The sequence below is a fragment of the Oncorhynchus clarkii genome, chromosome 18, assembly GCF_045791955.1.
Source record: "Oncorhynchus clarkii lewisi isolate Uvic-CL-2024 chromosome 18, UVic_Ocla_1.0, whole genome shotgun sequence".
NCBI classification, from domain to species: domain Eukaryota; kingdom Metazoa; phylum Chordata; class Actinopteri; order Salmoniformes; family Salmonidae; genus Oncorhynchus; species Oncorhynchus clarkii.
Window position 1 is genome coordinate 13,673,706 of NC_092164.1, and position 22,090 is coordinate 13,695,795.

Genomic DNA, 22,090 nt, shown 5'->3' on the forward strand with positions numbered 1-22,090 from the left:
TACCTGATCTATTCTGTTATAGCTATAATGGACATACAGTATATATCATTGAAGCATAAAATGACTTTTCTTGTAACAGCAACCACTGCCCCTGTTTGGACTGAAAATACACAGTGTGTGTAGCTGAGAGAAAGGTATTATGTTGTCTGAGAGAGAGACAAGCATGGCGGGAGAGGAGAGGAGAGGGAAGGAGGGATTTGGAAAAAAGGGGGGAATAAAAGGAGAGAGATGAGCGCAGCTGTTCATAGTGCAGAGTAAGACGTGACTCGGCATGAGAGCCTGAGGAGGAGGAGAAAAAGGCCAAAGAGGGAAAAAGCTGCAGTTGGTATGGAGGATGACGTCCTAGAACCAAGCCTGGGTTCTAAGAATGTTCATTAAATACACACCGTTAATAATATATGGGGGCTCTCTCCGCGGAGACGAGGGAACGTTGGATTTGACCACATGCTAACGGAATCTGCCACAAATAGCAACCGGCATTAGCCAAATGCTAAGTACATCTCCGATGTGCTGTAAAGCTCTCCGAGGAACACTGTTCTGCTAAACACATGCAAAGCTGTAATCATAACATGCTAGAATACGGTATTTTGATTGATTCAGGTGTTACTACATTCCAGATGTTCACTTCAAACCAACCTCCCTAACAACAGAGGAAGTTAAGATAAAATGTTTATCCTACAATAGAATGTTTCATAGAGACACACTATTAGAAAAAAGGGTTCCAAAGGGATTATGCAGCTGTCCCATAGGAGAACCCTTTTGGGTTCCAGGTAGAACTCTTTTGGGTTCCATGTAGAACCCTCTGTGGGAAGGGTTCCACATGGAACCTAAAATAGTTCTTCCTGGAATGAAAAGGGTTCTACCTGGAACCAAATTGGGTTCTTCTAAGGGTTCTCCTGTGGGGACAGCCGAAGAACCCCTTTTGGTTCTAGATAGCAGTATATTTTCTAAGCGTGCAGAGACTGAAGGTGATAATTACGTAATGAGATGAGATATTGTAAGGTAAGACGCTGTATTGATTCATATAGCTAATGTCTGAAGTTGTCCAACAGAGTCCCTTATTGACGGAACAAAATCTATCTTTCTTTGATTTGAAGGAGACTGTTTCCATGTGTGTGTGTGTGTGTGTGTGTGTGTGTGTGTGTGTGTGTGTGTGTGTGTGTGTGTGTGTGTGTGTGTGTGTGTGTGCGTGTGTGTGTGTGTGCATGTCTGTGTTCTTATGCATGTCTATGACTCTGCACTAGTGGACACTGGGCAACCAGAGGCGTGTGTCCCCTCCCTGTCTGATTAGTGTGTGTGTCCTCTCCCTGTCTGATTAGTGTGTGTGTGTGTGTGTGTGTGTGTGTGTGTGTGTGTGTGTGTGTGTGTGTGTCTCAGGGTCTAGCAGGGCTGATGATTAGGCAGTGTGGAGTGATGAGATACTTGCTGTAATGAAGCTGTCTGTCTGCCCTCTCAGGCCCAGACCGAGGCCATAGGTAAATAAGCTACTGTTCTCCAGCTTAGCTCAGCGGGGATAGAGACTCCGAGCTGATAGGTTTAGCATCTATCCAACACTGTTGTACTGTATTGGTGCAGATCTTTTTCTGTTAATAATCAGTGAGGGGTGATGATGTAGAAGACGATGATGATGATGAAGACGACAACAGTGATCATGATCATAATGATGACGATGATGATGAAGACAAAAATGACCATGATGATGATGACGATGAAGACGACGACAACGATGAAGATGATGACATTTAGTGTGACTCTTATTCAGAGGGGTTGGGTTAAATGCGGAAGACACATTTCAGTTGAATACATTCAGTTGGACAACTGACAACAACCCTTTCCCCTTTCCCTTTCATTGGGCCTGTAGTTTTATCACACAGGGACAGAGACTGCATGTTGTCGGGAGCCACTTCTGTGTGGACTGAAGTTAGAATTTGGAGCACGGAGAAAGACAGAAAGGGACAATAGCTGTGTGTGTGTGTGTGTGTGTGTGTGTGTGTGTGTGTGTGTGTGTGTGTGTGTGTGTGTGTGTGTGTGGTGACTGAGGCAGTCCTTGGAGAATGCGGCCATCACTCTCACTAAACTTAAAGCTGTGTTGCTGTGCCCAGGTGGTGATGCTCTGAGAGTGGACGCCTCCCCAGGCCCCGGCCGACAGCATCCTAACTTTCGCCACGCCTCACTGGGCGCAGAGTTTCTCTCAGGACCCCTCCACCTCCACATCCCTGGAGCTCCAATATATATATACATTTAATGCTTGCTCTATAGTCTCCTCTTTCTTCCATTTTCCTTTTCTCTCATTTTCATTTTTAGCTTGTTTTCTTCAGTCACACTCATGTGTCCATCTCTCTCTTTCTCTCTCTCTCCTTTTCATGCCCACTCACTCTTACCCCTCTCTCATGTTGTGCGTCATCTTCCTCTCTCAACTCCCCTGCTCCTTTCAAGTTCCCTCTCTCCCTGTCTCCCATCCCTTCTGCTGTGTGTGGGATGTAGTGGTTTTTCAAAATGACGTCTCTACTTTCCAAGTCTGTGTTTTTTCTGGCGAATATGGGTGTGTTACCTTGGCCGTTGTGTGTGTCTTGTTTTTAGTATATGTGGCTTGGGTGACCTTTTAGTAAGAGTGTCCATCCCTTTCTTTAACTTAGTATGAGGTAGGCCTCTGGGCTGTGTGGGTTTAGTAGAGGTGGAGGGAGAGAGAGAGAGAGAGAGAGAGAGAGAGAGAGAGAGAGAGAGAGAGAGAGAGACCATAACGGAGGGTGTGGTGGACTTGAGGAGAGAACAGCAGGCGAGTGTTTGGTAGAGGTGGAGGAGAGGAGGGAGAGAGAGAGCCCATAACGGAGGGTGTGGTGGACTAGAGGAGAGATCCTCAAAAAGTTATACAGCTGCACCATCGAGAGCATATTGATTGGCTGCATCACTGCTTGGTATGGCAAATGCACCGCCCTTGACTGCAAAGCACTACAGAGGATGTTGTGGACAGCTCATCACTGGTCATGAGCTCCCTCCAATCCAGGACCTCTATATCAGACGGTGTCAGAGGAAGGCCCGAAGAATTGCCAAAGACTCCAGGCACCCAAGCCATGTTCTCTGCTACCGTCCGGCAAACGGTACCGGAGCATCGGCTCTTGGACCAACAGACTCCGATGCAGCTTCTACCCCAAGCCATAAGACTGCTAAATAGCAAGACTGCTAAATAGTTAATTAATAGTACTCAAACTAAACAGCAAAAAAAGAAACGTCCTCTCACTGCCAACTGCGTTTATTTTCAGCAAACTTAACATGTGTAAATATCTGTATGAACATAACAAGATTCAACAACTGAGACATAAACTGAACAAGTTCCACAGACATGTGACTAACATAAATGGAATAATGTGTCCCTGAACAAAGGGGGGTTCAAAATCAAAAGTAACACTCAGTATCTGGTGTGGCCACCAGCTGCATTAAGTACTGCAGTGCATCTCGTCCTCATGGACTGCACCAGATTTGCCAGTTCTTGCCTTGAGATGTTAACCCACTCTTCCACCATGGCCCTAGCCCTCACCCTCCGATCCAACAGGTCCCAGATGTGCTCAATGGGATTGAGATCCGGGCTCTTCGCTGGCCATGGCAGAACACTGACATTCCTGTCTTGCAGGAAATCACGCACAGAACGAGCAGTATGGCTGGTGGCATTGTCATGCTGGAGGGTCATGTCAGGATGAGCCTGCAGGAAGGGTACCACATGAGGGAGGAGGATGTCTCCCCAGTAATGCACAGCGTTGAGATTGCCTGCAATGACAACAAGTGCAGTCCGATGATGCTGTGACACACCACCCCAGACCATGACAGACCCTCCACCTCGATCCCGCTCCAGAATACAGGCCTCGGTGTAACGCTCTTTCCTTCGATGATAAACATGAATCCGACCATTACTCCTGGTGAGACAAAACCGTGACTCGTCAGTGAAGAGCACTTTCTGCCAGTCCTGTCTGGTCCAGCAACGGTAGGTTTGTGCCCATAGGAGACGTTGTTGCCGGTGATGTCTGGTGAGGACCTGCCTTACAACAGGCCTACAAGCCCTCAGTCCAGCCTCTCTCAGCCTATTCGGACAGTCTGAGCATTAATGGAGGGATTGTGCGTTCCTGGTGTAACGGGCAGTTGTTGATGCAATCCTGTACCTGTCCCGCAGGTGTGATGTTCTGATGTACCGATCCTGTGCAGGTGTTGTTACACGTGGTCTGCCACTGCGAAAACGATCAGCTGTCCGTCCTGTCTCCCTGTAGCGCTGTCTTAGGCGTCTCACTGTGCGGACATTGCAATTTATTTCCCTTGGCCATGTCTGCAGTCCTCATGCCTCCTTGCAGCATGCCTAAGGCACGTTCACGCAGATGAGCAGGAACCCTGGGCATCTTTCTTTTGGTGTTTTTCAGAGTCAGTAGAAAGGCCACTTTAGTGTCCTAAGTTTTCGTAACTGTGACCTTAATTGCCTGTAAGCTGTTAGTGTCTTAACGACCGTTCCACAGGTGCATGTTCATGAATTGTTTATGGTTCATTGAACAAGTATGGGAAACAGTGTTTAAACCCTTTACAATGAAGATCTGTGAAGTTATTTTGATTTTTACAAATGATCTTTGAGTTTATCTGCACGGACTCTATCTTGCACTGACCTAATGCACACTCACTAGACTATATATACAAACCATATACACACTCACTAGACTATATATACAGAGAGAGCCCATAATGGAGGGTGTGGTGGACTAGAGGAGAGAACAGCAGGCGAGGGTTTGGTAGAGGTGGAGGAGAGGAGAGAGACCATAACGGAGGGTGTGGTGGACTAGAGGAGAGAACAGCAGGCGAGGGTTTGGTAGAGGTGGAGGAGAGGAGAGAGAGAGACCATAACAGAGGGTGTGGTGGACTAGAGGAGAGAACAGCAGGCGAGGGTTTGGTAGAGGTGGGGGAGAGGAGAGAGAGACCATAACGGAGGGTGTGGTGGACTAGAGGAGACAACAGCAGGAGAGTCACCAAGCCAGGCCTGGTAACAATCAGTTTTTCAAAGCCATAGCTCTAGTCCTCATAATGGGATTGCTGCTTTAGACACCAAGGTGGGGGTGGGAGTGGGCCGGGGGGCTTGGTGTGGGTGTGTGTTCATGTTGTGTGTGTACACAAACATGTTCTGTCATTCCGCCATGCATGCCAGTACAGTACAGTATATCTACAGTTTCATCTTGTTGTGTTGGCCGTTGCTCCACAACATCATTGACTATCATTGATTATCATTGACTGCATGGCATCATAAGAAGCTTAGATGCAGGCTAATGATAATAATCACTACAGTTTTGCAGTTTTCTCTGTCCATTGTTTTCTCTGTGCATGTGTGTGTGTGTGTGTGTGTGTGTGTGTGTGTGTATTGCAAGTATGTGTCTGTGTGTGTGTATGTTGTGTTTGTGTGTGTACTTGGTGCGTGTGAGTGTGTATGTTGTGTGTGTGTGTACATGGTGTGTGTCTGTTGTGTGTGTGTGTGTGTGTGTATGTGTGTGTGTGTGTGTGTGCATGTGTGCATGTGTGCATGTGTGTGTGTGTGTGTGTGTGTGTGTGTGTGTGTGTGTGTGTGTGTGTGTGTGTGTGTGTGTGTGTGTCACCACCATTGATCACATCCCCCCTCCTCCTGCTCCTCTCTTGTTAATTATCTGTCTTTGTCTGCTGACAGTGTCTGATGCTAGCTCATGATACCGGCCCAACCTGGCAACGTGCCTACTCTGCTCTGCATTGCCAGTCCTCTAGAGTGCACACACATGCATGAATGTATACTGTACATATGAATATACACGTGTTTATGCACATACACACATCTTCATCATCCTCCTCACTTTATTCGCTGGCAACCCGGCTGGTTGAGAAGACCATGCATTGATCACATCAGTATAAACACATGTAACACACGCACGCACACACACGCACGCATATACACACACACACATACACACATATACACACACAATCACACTTTGGCTCACAAAGGCGTCCATTGTTCCTAACAGAATTCCAATTTGCTGGAAATTGAAAGCAGGTGTTGTGCTGTGGTCTTTGCCACATTGAAGGAACTCTGTTTGAAATCACGCCTGGGACACAGATTGTAACCTCTCTGTATATGGTCATACTCCAGCTTCTGTCATAAATTCTGGACTTTTATGGCTCAGACGGTAGTTCACAAGGTTGCTGGTGCAAGTCCCACTTCTGTCATTCTCCCCTTCTGCCATTCTCCCCTTCTGCCATTCATCCCCTTCTGTCATTCTCCCCTTCTGTCATTCTCCCCTTCTGCCATTCTCCCCTTCTGCCATTCTCCCCTTCTGCCATTCATCCCCTTCTGTCATTCTCCCCTTCTGCCATTCATCCCCTTCTGCCATTCTCCCCTTCTGCCATTCTCCCCTTCTGTCATTCTCCCCTTCTGCCATTCATCCCCATCTGCCATTCTCCCCTTCTGCCATTCTCCCCTTCTGTCATTCTCCCCTTCTGCCATTCATCCCCATCTGCCATTCTCCCCTTCTGCCATTCTCCCCTTCTGTCATTCTCCCCTTCTGCCATTCATCCCCTTCTGTCATTCTCCCCTTCTGCCATTCATCCCCTTCTGTCATTCTCCCCTTCTGCCATTCACCCCCTTCTGCCATTCTCCCCTTCTGCCATTCATCCCCTTCTGACATTCTCCCCTTCTGTCACTCTCCCCTTTTGCCATTCACCCCCTTCTGCCATTCTCCCCTTCTGCCATTCTCCCCTTCTGCCATTCTCCCCTTCTGCCATTCTCCCCTTCTGCCATTCATCCCCTTCTGCCATTCTCCCCTTCTACCATTCTCCCCTTCTGCCCTTCATCCCCTTCTGTCATTCATCCCCTTCTGTCATTCTCCCCTTCTGTCATTCCCCCTTCTGTCATTCTCCCCTTCTGCCATTCTCCCCTTTTGCCATTCTCCCCTTCTGCCATTCTCCCCTTCTGCCATTCTCCCCTTCTGCCATTCTCCCTCAATTTCCGCTACTCCCCCCCAATCAAATTCCTTGTTAATGTCTTTTAATAAAGTTCCAGAATCTGGGTTAAGCAATTGCAAAGTGTGGCAGCTTTGATTGTTGCTAGTTCTTCAATTAATGTGCTATACCTTCAGGGAATCAGTTGATGCAGATTCAATTTTCAACGGTGTTTACTGTTGAAAATGATTGTTCCCCTGAGCTAAATTAATTTCACCCAGGGGTGGAATATATCTAGGGTTGCCAAAATCCTGTAACTTTCCCATAATGCCCACATTTTCCAAAAATCCTGTAACTTTCCCATAATGCCCACATTTTCCAAAAATCCTGTTTGGAGGATTCCTGGATTTTCTGCTTATTCCCTCCTGATTCCGCGGTAATCTTTCAACCAGGTTTTCTGCTTATTCCCTCCTGATTCCGCGGTAATCTTTCAACCAGGTTTTCTGCTTATTCCCTCCTGATTCCGCGGTAATCTTTCAACCAGGTTTTCTGCTTATTCCCTCCTGATTCCGCGGTAATCTTTCAACCAGGTTTTCTGCTTATTCCCTCCTGATTCCGCGCTAATCTTTCAACCAGGTTTTCTGCTTATTCCCTCCTGATTCCGCGGTAATCTTTCAACCAGGTTTTCTGCTTATTCCCTCCTGATTTCGCGGTAATCTTTCAACCAGGTTTTCGGCTTATTCCCTCCTGATTCCGCGGTAATCTTTCAACCAGGTTTTCTGCTTATTCCCTCCTGATTCCGCGGTAATCTTTCAACCAGGTTTTCTGCTTATTCCCTCCTGATTCCGCGGTAATCTTTCAACCAGGTTTTCTGCTTATTCCCTCCTGATTCCGCGGTAATCTTTCAACCAGGTTTTCTGCTTATTCCCTCCTGATTCCGCGGTAATCTTTCAACCAGGTTTTCTGCTTATTCCCTCCTGATTCCGCGGTAATCTTTCAACCAGGTTTTCTGGAAAACCGGGAATTTACTGGATTTTTACAACCTTAACTGTACCATACAAACAATAATCTATCTAGAACCTAAAAGCATTATTCGGCTGTCCCCATAGGAGAACCCTTTGAAGAACCCTTTTTGGTTCCAGGTAGAACTATTTTGGCTCCAGGTAGAAGAACCCTTTTGAGTTCCATGTAGAACCCTTTCCACAGAGGGTTCTAAATGGAACACAAAGCGTTCTACCTGTAACCAAAAATGGTTATCCTATAGGAACAGCCAAATAAGCATTTCTGAAGCCTTTTTTCTAAGTGTACTGTACTGTAGATAGGACTCGTAATGGGTTAGCATTGAGCCTAAAACGCATTTTACAAATGTTCCATCCCGAGAATAAATCACTTTAGGTCTTTCCCTTCTCTTCACCAAGATTGAACGATTCGCTCTTCTTTCAAACTACCCATGAGTTCTATTGGCTGCTGTATTTAACATTCAGCAAAAAAAGAGCTTGCGTCCCTCTTCGATTAGTCTGTTGGTGTAAAAAAATGCTAAAAAAATGATGTCCAGCGAGCTGTTCTGGTGTAGCTTTTCCTGCATGGGACTCTCAAGTGGTGTTTTAAGGAGAGGCCAGCGGAGCACAGGTGCTTGCTTGTTGTGCAAGAGACAGAGACTATATGTTAGAAGCTTATTACGCATAACCCCTCATTAATGAGCTAAATATAAGGCTGATACTGCATTGAATGTATTACTTGAAAGAGGTAGGCTGGGACATCAATATATATCAATCTAGAACAGGATGATCTATTTTGGATGCAATTTGAATGTTCAAGTTGATGCAGAGAGAGAGAGAAAGACAGAGCGCTGATTTAAAGCAACGACATTCGAGTGACAGGCTGTTTTAAAGCTGCTCCAATGAAAAAAATATATCTTTACAATGAAAAAACAAGGTGACCCCGAAAGTCCGATGGAGGTGGGTAAATTAGACACCCATTCAGACCTTATATTACTGTAGCATAGGCTCTGCTGCAGCATGTGTAGGTTCCCATTCAGACCTTATATTACTGTAGCATAGGCTCTGCTGCAGCATGTGTAGGTTCCCATTCAGTCCTTATATTACTGTAGCATAGGCTCTGCTGCAGCATGTGTAGGTTCCCATTCAGTCCTTATATTACTGTAGCATAGGCTCTGCTGCAGCATGTGTAGGTTCCCATTCAGTCCTTATATTACTGTAGCATAGGCTCTGCTGCAGCATGTGTAGGTGTTCCTGTCACTAGAAAAACAGTTCCCATGATGAGATGATGCAGTAGGTCTACATGCATTGTGAATTGCGCTCCATACTGAGATGGGCTGTCTGTCCCCACCCTGAGCGTTGATTCATCATGCAGAGGCTGTAGAGAAGCCCGATTTAGACATCTTTATTTATTTATTATTTAACCTTTATTTAACCAGGAAGGGCTCATTGAGATTAAAATCTCTTTTTCAAGAGCACCCTGGCCAAGATAGGCAGCACCAATGGTGCTTCTCATGTGGAGGGAGGGAGAGGGAGAGAGAGAGAGAGAGAGAGAGAGAGAGAGAGAGAGAGAGAGAGAGAGAGAGAGAGAGAGAGAGAGAGAGAGAGAGAGAGAGAGAGAGAGAGAGAGAGAGAGAGAGAGAGAGAGAGAGAGAGAGAGAGAGGGAGAGAGGGAGGGAGAGAGAGAGAGAGAGAGAAGGAGAGAGGGAGAGAGAAGGAGAGAGGGAGAGAGGGAGGGAGAGAGAGAGAGAGAGAGAGAGAGAGAGAAGGAGAGAGGGAAGGAGGGAGAGAGAGAGAGAGAGAGAGGAGAAAGAGAGAGAGAGAGAGAGAGAGAGAAGGAGAGAGGGAGAAAGGGAGAGAGAGAGAGAGAGAGAGAGAGAGAGAGAGGGAGAGAGAAGGAGAGAGGGAGAGAGGAGAGAGAGAGAGAGAGAGAGAGAGAGAGAGGGAGGGAGAGAGAGAGAGAGAGAGAGAGAGAGAGAGAGAGGGAGAGAGAAGGGTTGCATTCCTATCCCCGGGAAGAGAGGAAATAGAGTGTGGTCCCCTGGACTGACTGCCTTTCTTCCTCTCCCAAACTTTAACCATCTTCTTCCCTTTATAGTTCTACTATCCCCCCCAAACCTCACCCCTGTGTCCCCCTATGACCCTCACCCATACTCCCCCCAAACCTCACCCCTGTGTCCACCTATGACCCTCACCCATACTCCCCCCAACCCTCACCCCTATATCCCCCTCTGACCCACACCCATACTCTACCCAAACCTCACCCCTGTGTCCCCCTCTGACCCACACCCATACTCCTAAAAGTCACCCCTGTGTCCCTCTCTGACCCACACCCATACTCTCCCCAAACCTCACCCCTGTATCCCCCTCTGACCCTCACCCATACTCCCCCCAAACCTCACCCCTGTGTCCCCCTCTGACCCTCACCCATACTCCCCCCAAACCTCACCCCTGTGTCCCCCTCTGACCCACACCCATACTCTCCCCAAACCTCACCCCTGTATCCCCCTCTGACCCTCACCCATACTCCCCCCAAACCTCACCCCTGTGTCCCCCTCTGACCCTCAGCCATACTCCCCCCAAACCTCACCCCTGTGTCCCCCTCTGACCCTCACCCATACTGGAGCTGGCATGTGTCTTTAGAAGGACCTCTTCTCTCTCTTTAGGTTTACTGAATGCTTCCCAGTGATAGGCCATTAGAGACTGTTACTCCATAAACAGGGCTGAGGGAGGCTTTCTGTGGTCTCAATGTGTTTTATGAACTGTTAACACCTTTACGATTTCAACCACAGTGTGTGCATTTATCTGTCTGCGTGTATACGTGTTTGCATATGTGTGTGTGTGTGTATGTGTGTGTGTGTGTGTGTGTATATATATATATATGTGCCTCCGTGCCTGTGTGTGTACTTGCTTGTGTGTGTGTTCGCTTAGACAGCAGTATGTTTGTGATGAACTAAAGAGGCCTGTCTTCTTTTTCTGTCTTCTTTTTCTGGCATGTAGGCCTGGCTAATAGCTGACACTGACATTAGTGTGTGTGTATGTGTGTGTGTGAGTGTGTGTGCGTGCGTGCTGGCCCCATGCCTGTTCCTCCTCTCCCAGTGGAGAAGGACAGAGCAGTGCCTTTCAGAATGGCTCGCTCCCTCCTCTCCTCCATTCTGGCTCTAAGTGGGGTCACGGTCGCAGTACCGCAGTGATACTTTTCATTAGCTAAGTGCAACTGGGGAAGAAGAACATGGGTTGTGATTTACTGGACCTGCTGTCTAAGCAAACACACACACTCATACACACACTCATACACTCTCTCTCTCTCTCTCTCTCTCTCTCTCTCTACCTCTCTCTCTCTCTCTCCTCTCTCTCTCTCTCTCTCTCTCTCTCTCTCTCTCTCTCTCACTCTTTCTCTCTCTCCCTCTCGCTCTCTCTCTCTCTCTCTCTCTCTCTCTCTCTCTCTCTCTCTCTCTCTCTCAATTCAATTCAATTCAAGGGCTTTATTGGCATGGGAAACATTTGTTAACATTGCCAAAGCAAGTGAGGTAGATAATATATAAAGTGAATATATAAAGTGAAATAAACAATAAAAATTAACAGTAAACATTACACATACAGAAGTTTCAAAACAATAAAGACATGACAAATGTCATATTACATATATATACAGTGTTGTAACAATGTACAAATGGTAAAGGAAAAAATAAAATAAATAAGCATAAATATGGGTGTCTCTCTCTCTCTCTCTGTCCCTGGCAGTATAAGAGAATGTCAGCTCCTCTGCTGTGATGTGGGGACTATGTTGTGACATCCATCCACAGAGACTAGGTCATCAATACCACCAGGGACATGCATCTATTACACTTCATAAACGCTGTTAGCATTGTGATATGTTGTGTTGTGTTATATTATGTTACGTTGTGTTGTGTTGTTTTATGTTGTGTTGTGTTATGCTGTGTGGTGTTATTTACATTGACGGCCATCAATGTGATACTTGTTTTGATACTGCTAGAGTACGTATGTGGCAGAGAGATCAGTGTACTCTCTCCAGAGTTGAACACTACAGTGTCCGTGTCTTGATGGGCCTAGTGTGTCTACTGTACATTTAGCGTGACTCTTTCCTCTCTCTCCTCTCATCTCTCTCTCCTCTCTCTCTTCTCTCTCTCCTCTATTTCCTCTCTCTTCTCTTCTCTTCTCTTCTCTATCTCCTCTCTCTCATCTCTCTCCACTCTCCTCTCTCCTCTCTTCTCTATCTCCTCTCTCTCATCTCTCTCCACTCTTATCGCTCTCTCCTCTCTCTCATCTCTCTCTCCTCTATTTCCTCTCTCTTCTCTTCTCTTCTCTTCTCTATCTCCTCTCTCTCATCTCTCTCATCTCTCTCCACTCTCCTCTCTCCTCTCTTCTCTCTCTCCTCTCTCTCATCTCTCTCCACTCTCCTCTCTCTCATCTCTCTCCTCTCTCTCCTCTCTTCTCTCTCTCCTCTATTTCCTCTCTCCTCTATTTCATCTCTCCTCTCTCTCCTCTCTCTCCTCTCTTCTCTCTCTCCTCTATTTCCTCTCTCCTCTATTTCATCTCTCCTCTCTCTCCTCTCTTCTCTCTCTCCTCTCTCTCATCTCTCTCCACTCTCTCTCTCATCTCTCTCCTCTCTCTTCTCTCTCTCATCTTGTCCCTCTCTCTCCTCTCTCTCATCTCTCTCCTCTCTCTCCTCTCTTCTCTCTCTCATATTGTCCCTCTCTCTCCTCTCTCTCCTCTCTTCACTTTCTCATCTTGTCCCTCTCATTCCTCTCTCTCTCATCTCCCTCCTCTCTGCCTCTCTCTCCCCTCTCTCCTCTATCTCTCTCCTCTCTTTCCTCTCTCATCTCTCTCCTCTCTCCTCTCTCTCTCTTATCTCTCTCCTATCTCTCACCTCTCTCCTCTCTTTCCTCTCTCTCGTCTCTCTCCTCTCTTTCTCATCTCTCTCCTCTCTCCTCTCTCCTCTCTCTCATCTCTCTCTCATCTCTCTCTCTCTTTCTCTCTCTCCTCTCTCTCTCTCATCTCTCTCCTCTCTCTCCTCTCTCTCCTCTCTCACTTCTCTCCCCTCCCTCCTCTTCTCTCCTCTCTCTCCTCTCGTTCCTCTCTCCTCTCTATCCTCTCTCCTCTTTCTCTTCTCGTTCCTCTCTCTCCTCTCTCCTCTTTCTCTTCTTGTTCCTCTTTCTCCTCTCTCCTCTTTCTCTTCTCGTTCCATTCTCTCCTCTCTCCTCTTTCTCTTCTCATTCCTATCTTTCCTCTCTCCTCTTTCTCTTCTCGTTCATCTCTCTCCTCTCTCCTCTTTCTCTTCTCGTTCCTCTCTCTCTTCACTCCTATTTCTCTTCTCTCCTTTCTCTTCTCTATCTTCTCTTCTCATGAACCAGGTGCTGCCAACTGTCAGAGGCCTAGAGGGTTACTGCCAGGCCATTTTCTCATCCCTCCTGTCTCTCTCTCTCTCTCTTTTTCACATCCCTTTCTCCCTCCCCCCTCTCTCTCTGAAGGTACAACTCACAGATGCTCTCTGGCAGCAGTACAAGCCCTCATTTGGACTCCTGTCATGAAGACGCTTGATGTGTGTGCCAGTAGAAGTGTGTGTGTGCTCGTACCTGTGTGTGTGTGTCACTGCGTGTGTTTGTACCTGTGTGTGTTTATATGTGCGTTTGATGTAGTGGGCCCATCCATCATCTCAGGGCTTGACGGGACGCGGCGACCCTAGTTGCCGTGGCAGCAAGGTAGCCATGGCACCTGGCTGTGACACAGCTGGTTGTGTGTGATTGGTGGAGCCAGCGGTTTTCAGCCAGGTCCTTTTTAACATAAGGGCTTTAAAGTCACACTGAGGTGATCCACGGCTGTTAAAGACTTAATGGCCAGCGAGCAGCTGCTAGTATCCCAGACAGCTGCCAGTATCCTAGACAGCCCCAGATGTGCGGTTGGACAGAGTTTCATTCCAGAACAGGTTGCTTTGCCTCCCTTCTAGCCTTGTTCTCCTACCCTGGTGGGTCAAATCTGCAAAAAGTACTGAACAAGGAAAGTAGGGAGAGGTCTACTTTTAAAATGTTGTCCTCAAAATAGTTATAGACAGAAAAGCCCACCGGTCAACTTACCAAGCAAAACATGGTTTCAGACAGCCTGACAGACATAAACTGAACTCAGCTCCAAGGTGACCAGGTAGTCTTAGGAACAGACAATAAACCTGGTCTATCCACTTTAGCAAACTTTGTCCTCACCACCCACCCAATCCTGCACGTTTCTATAAAACCTCCACCCTCAGCTGGATGGAGCAGGGGGAGACTGCATGGCTGAAGAGGTCTGTCTGGGAAAGGGGGACACCTAGTCAACTGAATGCGTTCAACTGAAATTTGTCTTCCGCATTTAACCCAACTCCTCTGAATCCGAGAGGTGCAGGGGGCTGCCTTAATCAACATCCACGTCGTCGTTACCGAGGGAGCAGTTGTTGTTGGGGGTTAAAGGTAAAACAGCAGATGTTTCCACCTTGGCGGCTCAGGGATTCAAACCAGCGACCTTTCGGTTACTGCTGGTGGAGCAGTGGGAGACTGCGTGGCTGAAAAGGGGGACTGGTGTACTGTTAGTCTGGATAGGTGTAACAGCATTACAATAACACAAGACCGAGTCCACTCCATCAACAGATCTGGGGAAGAAAGGTCTGTTTGTTGGAGTGGCAGTGTGTGTGTGTGTGTGTGTGTGTGTGTGTGTGTGTGTGTGTGTGTATTTGTGTGTGTGTGCATGCGTGTCTGTGCGCGAGTGCGTTTGTGTGTGTTTCGTCGGGTTCCATGTCATTAGCTTGAGTCACTGTGGTTATGTGTTAATGTGACTCAAAGTTCTGCAGTGCCAATGGTCACTGCCAGAGTTAGTCTCAGCCAATACCTTGGTCTATTAGCATTACAATTAAGCAATAATTCACACCCTTAGCGGCTAGCTGTTAGCTTTGCAGCACCTAGCTAGCCGTTAGCTTCCCTCTCTGCGGCCCTATGCTTTCAGTGGCTAGCTTTTAGCTTTGTAGCAGCTAGCTAGCTGTTAGCTTCCCTCTCTGCGGCCCTATGCTTTCAGTGGCTAGCTTTTAGCTTTGTAGCAGCTAGCTAGCTGTTAGCGTTCCTCTCTCGGCAGTCAAGGTCAGTCGTCATCCCCCTCTGGAGCTTAGCAGGCGTGTCACTGGGTGACAAAAGCCATTAAGATGTAGGGAGATAGAGGAGCAAAACGCTGAGAAACACACTTTTATAAAAGCTCAGAGACAAATTGGTTGTGGCACATGGAGAGAGACAGAGAGAGGGGGGGGGGGGGGGCTGCTACTCCAGACTCAAAGCTCACAGGCGGTGAGGCTATTATGTCTTTCATCAGAACCAGGCTAGGGCCGGGACGATACCTGTGTGTGTGTGTGTGTGTGTGTGTGTGTGTGTGTGTGTGTGTGTGTGTGTGTGTGTGTGTGTGTGTGTGTGTGTGTGTGTGTGTGTGTGTGTGTGTGTGTGTGTGTGTGTGTGTGTGTTTGTGTGTGTGTGTGTGTGAGTGGGGCAAGGACACAAAACACGAAGCGGATTTAACTTCTTTAGAAAATCAGCGCTGATGTTGGAAACAAATATCATATTGTCATCATGAGTCATATTTATTTTCCTAGCGATAGCGCACAATGATTTCCATACAGCAGGTTTTAAAATGACCAAAGAGTTTGTTCTGCTTCGTGTTTTCATTTTTGGCCAATAGAAAAAATATCCCGAAAAAGTATCGTCACAGACCTAAACCAGACCCAACCCAGTAGTTTCCGGACTGCATTCTCTTGTATCGTATTCTGTGTTGTGTCATTGGGGGTAAAGCAGCCATTTCCCGCTCAGTCGTTTGGAGGCTAAACAGAGTTTTGTTGTAGCGTTTCTAGAGCTTATCTCTCCTCAGGCTGCACTGAGGCAAGGATGCCTGCTCATCTATTTACAGTACACCCCCCCCACCACACACACACACACACACACACACACACACACACACACACAAACAGATACAAACACACACACAACCAGATACACACATAGACACACACACACACACACACACAAACAGGTACACACACACACACACGCATGGATGCACGCACGTACACACACACACACACACACACACACACACACACACACACACACACACACACACACACACACACACAAACAGGTACACACACACACACACGCATGGATACACGCACGTACACAAACACACACACACACACGGTTGGTTTCTAGAGATTCTGGGCCCTGTGGCTGCTGTGAGGCCTGTTCCTCCTCTCTTCCTCATGAATTAATCATTTAATAAGACAACTTCAAAGAGGAAACATCCTGTGCTGGAGAATGGGCTGGGCTGCTACTGCTTCTACTACTAACTATGACACTCCCACACACTGCTTCACACGCTACGTGTGTGTTTGTGTTTGTGCGGGTCATGTTGTGTGTAGCGTGTGTGTGTTGTGTGTAGCGTGTGTGTCCAACCAGTAGCAACCGCCATCTCCTCTTTTGTTTCCTTAAACACACAAGCCTGTGTATTGATTATATTCATTACAGAAACGCTGAAGGCTGTCGATAGAGGCACCATTCACTTGCTAATTTCATAATATGAATTGTTGATCTTATCCAGGTCTTCTCCTCCCTAACCTCTTCCTCTCTCTATCTCCCCTCAGCCTGAGGAGTTGGAGAGTGTCCACACACACAATTTCAAGCTTAAGCCCTTCAAGAAAGTCAAGAGCTGTGATGTATGTCAGCAGGCCATCACCAAGGATGGGCTCATCTGTAAAGGTGAGTGGATGGATGGGAAAGTTGTCATTTTCACAGGGACACGATTCAGCACAATGGACAGCTTCTGTCTCTCTCTCCCTCTCTCTGCCATGTTTTTGACCACAAGCCATTGGGGCTCCCCCCCATACCTCTATCCGTTTCTCTTTTTCTCAATTTCTCTCTCCCTCTATCCTCTCTCCTTCTCTCTTTCCCTCTCTCTTCCTCTATCCTCCCGTCCTTCTCTCTCTCCCTCTCCCTCTCTCTCCCTCTATCCTCCCTCCTTATCTCTTTCCCTCTCTCTCCCTCTATCCCCTCCTTCTCTCTCTCCCTCTCGCTCTCTCTATCCTCCCCCTTTCTGTTTCTCTCTCTCTCTGTTATGAAAAGCTACCTCTTCACACAGAGAGCAGTTGACAAACCTCCGTCCAGTAAGCCCAGAAGCAGTCGGGGGGGGAGTCTGGTCTGGGCTCAGTTTGAGGGCTTTGGCAGAGGCTTTGCTGTTAAAATTACCCTGCTGCTGCTGCTGCATTAGCCCAGATAAGAGAGGGAGAAAGAAAAAGGGAGAGATTGGTTGGTGTAGAGAGGGGGAGAGGGGGAGAGGGGATGAGAGAGAGAGAATGAGAGAGAGCGAAAGAGAGAAATTAGGATATTATGCTGTGACAAATATTGTATATTATGATCTTTGCTGGTAACATCCTTTGGATCTTTCTAAGCTGTCAGAGCTGCCAGTGTTTCCAAACAAAAGGCTAGTCACATGATCCTCGGAGCATTCTGCAGCCTCTTCCTGTCGCCGTCTGTGGTTGCCAGGAAGTGTTGCTATGGCCCCTCACAATGGGAGCCATCCTCCACTGACGCAGGGTGGCGTGTGGCCAGAGACAGAGAGACATGCGCACACATGCACTCGCACGTACACATACATACACACACGAGACAAGTAAGGATGAATGTTTACGTTTTCTGCATATACAATAGAACTAGATTAACAGTCAAACCCCCATTAAATATACTGCTGCAATATAGCAAAGCATTTCTGCCCAGCGTCTCAATATGACTAGCGCCATCTGTTGGCCGTAAATAGTCTGTGTGTTTAATATTCCTATAATAAGCCTGTATGTTTGCTTTACACTGCCAGGCTCAATGTGCAATGCAGTCCTTAGGATTTCATTATAGCCTTGTCAGCAGTAGATTACTATATCCTGACTTGGTGATGAGTACCTGGGGAACACACACACACACACACACACACACACTCCACCCTGGGATCACTTGAGCTGGTGGTAGGAAGCAGGTGTGTGGGGTCAAAGGTCATCACATGGCCACATCACTTCACAACATGGCCTCTGTCACCCCCTGCCCACACACACTGCTCAGAGAGGACACACACGCGTGCTTGCAGCCTTACGCACATACACTAACCATCAAGTATGTATCAAGTAAATATAATGACCTACAATCTTAAACAACAACCAACATGTGTATGACATTGTTGCACCTAACAAAATGTTTATAAGCAGTTTATAGGCAGAATAGTGGGACTGTGATGTTGACTGTATCCTGCCACATGGGGGCAGCACAGAGGTGTTTAACAGCCCAGGGAAGGTTGCCAGTTCTGACCCCTGTAGCTCCTCTTAACTCCATCTCTCCTATCAAATCCCTGCTCTCCTAACATGGTAAAGAGCTGGCCTTTTCCCACCCAATATGGCAGTCATCTGAGGCTAATGCAGCCTCACAGGAGTGTTTATATCTATTTGTGTGTGTGTGTGTGTGTGTGTGTGTGTGTGTGTGTGTGTGTGTGTGTGTGTGTGTGTGTGTGTGTGTGTGCGTGCGTGCGTGCTTGCGTGCGTGCTTGCGTGCTTGCGTGCGTGCGTGTGCGTGTGTTTGGTTATTAAGAAATGTTCCAAGAGAAGCGTCTGAGAAAAAGCCAAGTCCTCAGGTCAGAGAGAATAGAATAGTATCTGGTACAACATGTGACCTTAAACTAACTCTGTGTTTTCTGCTGTCTTTCAGTGTGCAAGCTGGGCATCCATAAGAAGTGTGAGGTGAAGGTAAGGAAGCCATGGAATCCTTTCTGTTTTAATATTCTTGGGCTCCAGAGGAGAGTCAGAGGGGTGGTATTTTGGCAGAGACAAACAAATGGAACCAAAAAGGAAATGTTGTGTTTGTTAGGAGACAGTAGTCCTCTCAGAGAGGCAGCTGTGCCTGTTTCACCCTGGCAGCTCCTGTTTTGTAGCACACATGGACACACGCACGCACACAGATACACACTCACTCGTACACGCACGCACACAGATACACACTCACTCGTACACGCACGCACACAGATACACACTCAATCGTACACGCACGCACACAGATACACACTCACTCGTACACGCACGCACACAGATACACACTCACTCGTACACGCACGCACACAGATACACACTCACTCGTACACGCACGCACACAGATACACACTCACTCGTACACGCACGCACACAGATACACACTCACTCGTACACGCACGCACACAGATACACACTCACTCGTACACGCACGCACACAGATACACACTCACTCGTACACGCACGCACACAGATACACACTCACTCGTACACGCACGCACACAGACACACACTCACTCGTACACGCACGCACACAGATACACACTCACTCGTACACGCACGCACACAGATACACACTCACTCGTACACGCACGCACACAGATACACACTCACTCGTACACGCACGCACACAGATACACACTCACTCGTACATGCACGCACATTCACTCACTCACTCACACACACATACAAACACACATGCACACAAACACACACACGCAAACCCAGCCCCGGCCCTTGCCCCCATCCTCCTGAAAACAAGTGATGATGCCATGGAAGAGGAAGAACAGATGGAGAGAGGGAAGGAGAGAGAGAAAGAGAAAGAGAAGGGAACGGGCGGAGGAGGAAATCGTCGGAGCGCTAGGTTATTTTGGTTTTCAGATGTGTAACTACGGAGGTGGTAACTGAAGGGGACCTCTGTCTCTTTCTCTCCTCTTTTCTTGCACTCTTAGTGATAGTGGTGGTTTGAGTGGATGAGAGTACCAGGCTTGTTGGACCATCTAATGCCACCTCCGTACCCCCCTGTCCTCCCTCCCCCTCACCTCACCTCCGTACCCCCCTGTCCTCCCTCCCCCTCACCTCCGTACCCCCCTGTCCTCCCTCCCCCTCACCTCCGTACACCCCTGTCTTCCCTCCCCCTCACCTCCGTACCCCCCTGTCCTCCCTCCCCCTCACCTCCGTACCCCCTGTCCTCCCTCCCCCTCACCTCCGTACACCCCTGTCCTCCCTCCCCCTCACCTCCGTACACCCCTGTCTTCCCTCCCCCTCACCTCCGTACCCCCCTGTCTTCCCTCCCCCTCACCTCCGTACCCCCCTGTCCTCCCTCCCAATCACCTCACCTCCGTACCCCCCCGTCCTCCCTCCCCCTCCCCTCACCTCACTTCCGTACCCCCCCGTCCTCCCTCCCCCTCACCTCACCTCCGTACCCCCTGTCTTCCCTCCCCCTCCCCCTCACCTCACCTCCGTACCCCCCTGTCTTCCCTCCCCCTTCACATCACTTCTGTACCCCCCTGTCTTCCCTCCCCCTCACCTCCGTACCCCCCTGTCTTCCCTCCCCCTCACCTCTGTACCCCCCTGTCCTCCCTCCCCCTCACATCTGTACCCCCCTGTCCTCCCTCCCCCTCACCTCCGTACCCCCTGTCCTCTCTCTCCCTCACCTTCGTACCCCCCTGTCCTCCCTCCCCCTCACCTCCGTACCCCCCTGTCCTCCCTCCCCTCACCTCCGTACCCCCCTGTCCTCCCTCCCCCTCACCTCCGTCCCTCCTTACCTCCTGTTAACGAGAGGTTGCGACACACGCAAGGGTTCCCACCCCTATGGGGGTAGGTCACCAGGGAGTGATTGGGTCGCCACTGTTCAATCCCCCCTCCCTCGTCCAAATCTCCCTTCAGAAACTATACCACAAATGAACCAGTCTGTTTATTTATCGAAGGGTTACTACAGAAACCAGAGTTTTGTATTCCCCAAACATCCTGAAGAAAATGAGATCAATGAGGCATTGAGTCAAAGAGAAAAGGACAACAGTCAGTGAAACCTGGAATCATTCATGTCCTTATGGTATGTTCTACGGAGTAATTCAAGGGTTTGTTTGTGAAGACAAACTCACAATGTGTTCATAGTCCTAATTACAGGTTGGGACTAATGATCCCTGTGTAGGACCTCTGCATACACTCTTAGAAAAACAGCCGATATCTAGAATCAATAAGGTGTCTTCGGCTGTCCCCATAGGAGAACACTTTGAAGACACAGATCTGGGATCAGCGTACCGTCCTCATGATCATAACCTTAACAATTAGAAGGGACAATTTAAAACTGAGCTTAGACCAGTGCTCTGCATGGTCGTTATCTTTACAGCAAGTTGCTTGCTTGTCGAACTGAAATATGTATCCTGTAGAGGCTGCAGTGAGAGACTCACAGGCGAAGGTTGGCTGGCTGGTAATGTTAGGTTAATGGGTAACATTGGATCTCTGAGATGACTTTGTCCCTGAAGAAAATAGCCATACTATATCACATTAAGAGGAAAGAGAGAGAACGTGAGAGAGAGAAACCGTGTGGGAGAGAGAGAGGGAGAGAGGGAGAGAGAGAGATAGAGAGAGAAAAAGAGAGAAATATATATAGAGAGAGCGCAAAAGAGAGAGAAAGAGAGAAATAGAGAGAGAGAGAGAGAGAGAAAGAAAGAAAGAGAGAAATAGAGAGAGAGCGAGAGAGAGAGCAAAAGAGAGAAATAGAGAGAGAGAGAGAGAGAGAGAGAGAGAGAGAGAGAGAGAGAGAGAGCAGAAGAGAGAGAAACAAGAAGGAGAGAAGAAGAGAGAGAGAGAGCAGAAGAGAGAGAAACAAGGGTGAGAGTGAGAAGGAGAGAAGAAGAGAGAGAGACAGAGCAGAAGACAGAGAAACAAGGGTGAGAGTGAGAAGGAGAGAAGAAGAGAGAGAGAGAGCAGAAGAGAGAGAAACAAGGGTGAGAGTGAGAAGGAGAGAAGAAGAGAGAGAGAGAGAGAGCGAGAGCAGAAGAGAGAGAAACAAGGGTGAGAGTGAGAAGGAGAGAAGAAGATAGAGAGAGAGAGCAGAAGAGAGAGAAACAAGGGTGAGAGTGAGAAGGAGAGAAGAAGAGAGAGAGAGAGAGAGAGAGAGAGAGAGAGAGAGCAGAAGAGAGAGAAACAAGGGTGAGAGTGAGAAGGAGAGAAGAAGAGAGAGAAACAAGGGTGAGAATGAGGAGAGAAGAAGAGGGAGAAAGACAAATGGAGAGAGAAAAAGAAGGAGATAGACTGTTTAAAAGAGAGATGCTGAAATCAGTAGAGTCCTTTAGCTAAC

At 48.0% G+C, this 22,090-nt stretch overlaps 1 protein-coding gene across 7 annotated transcripts in view; it reads left to right on the plus strand.

Annotated features, from left to right (window-relative positions):
- Nucleotides 1–22,090, plus strand: part of LOC139373016 (tensin-1-like) — a 164,039-nt gene that overhangs the window by 29,736 nt on the left and 112,213 nt on the right. For all 7 annotated transcript variants that reach the window (XM_071112980.1, XM_071112981.1, XM_071112982.1 and 4 more), the window contains exons 2-3: nucleotides 16,591–16,705; nucleotides 18,689–18,726. In XM_071112980.1, the coding sequence (XP_070969081.1) occupies nucleotides 16,591–16,705; nucleotides 18,689–18,726 (153 nt within the window). The remainder of the gene's footprint in view (nucleotides 1–16,590; nucleotides 16,706–18,688; nucleotides 18,727–22,090) is intronic.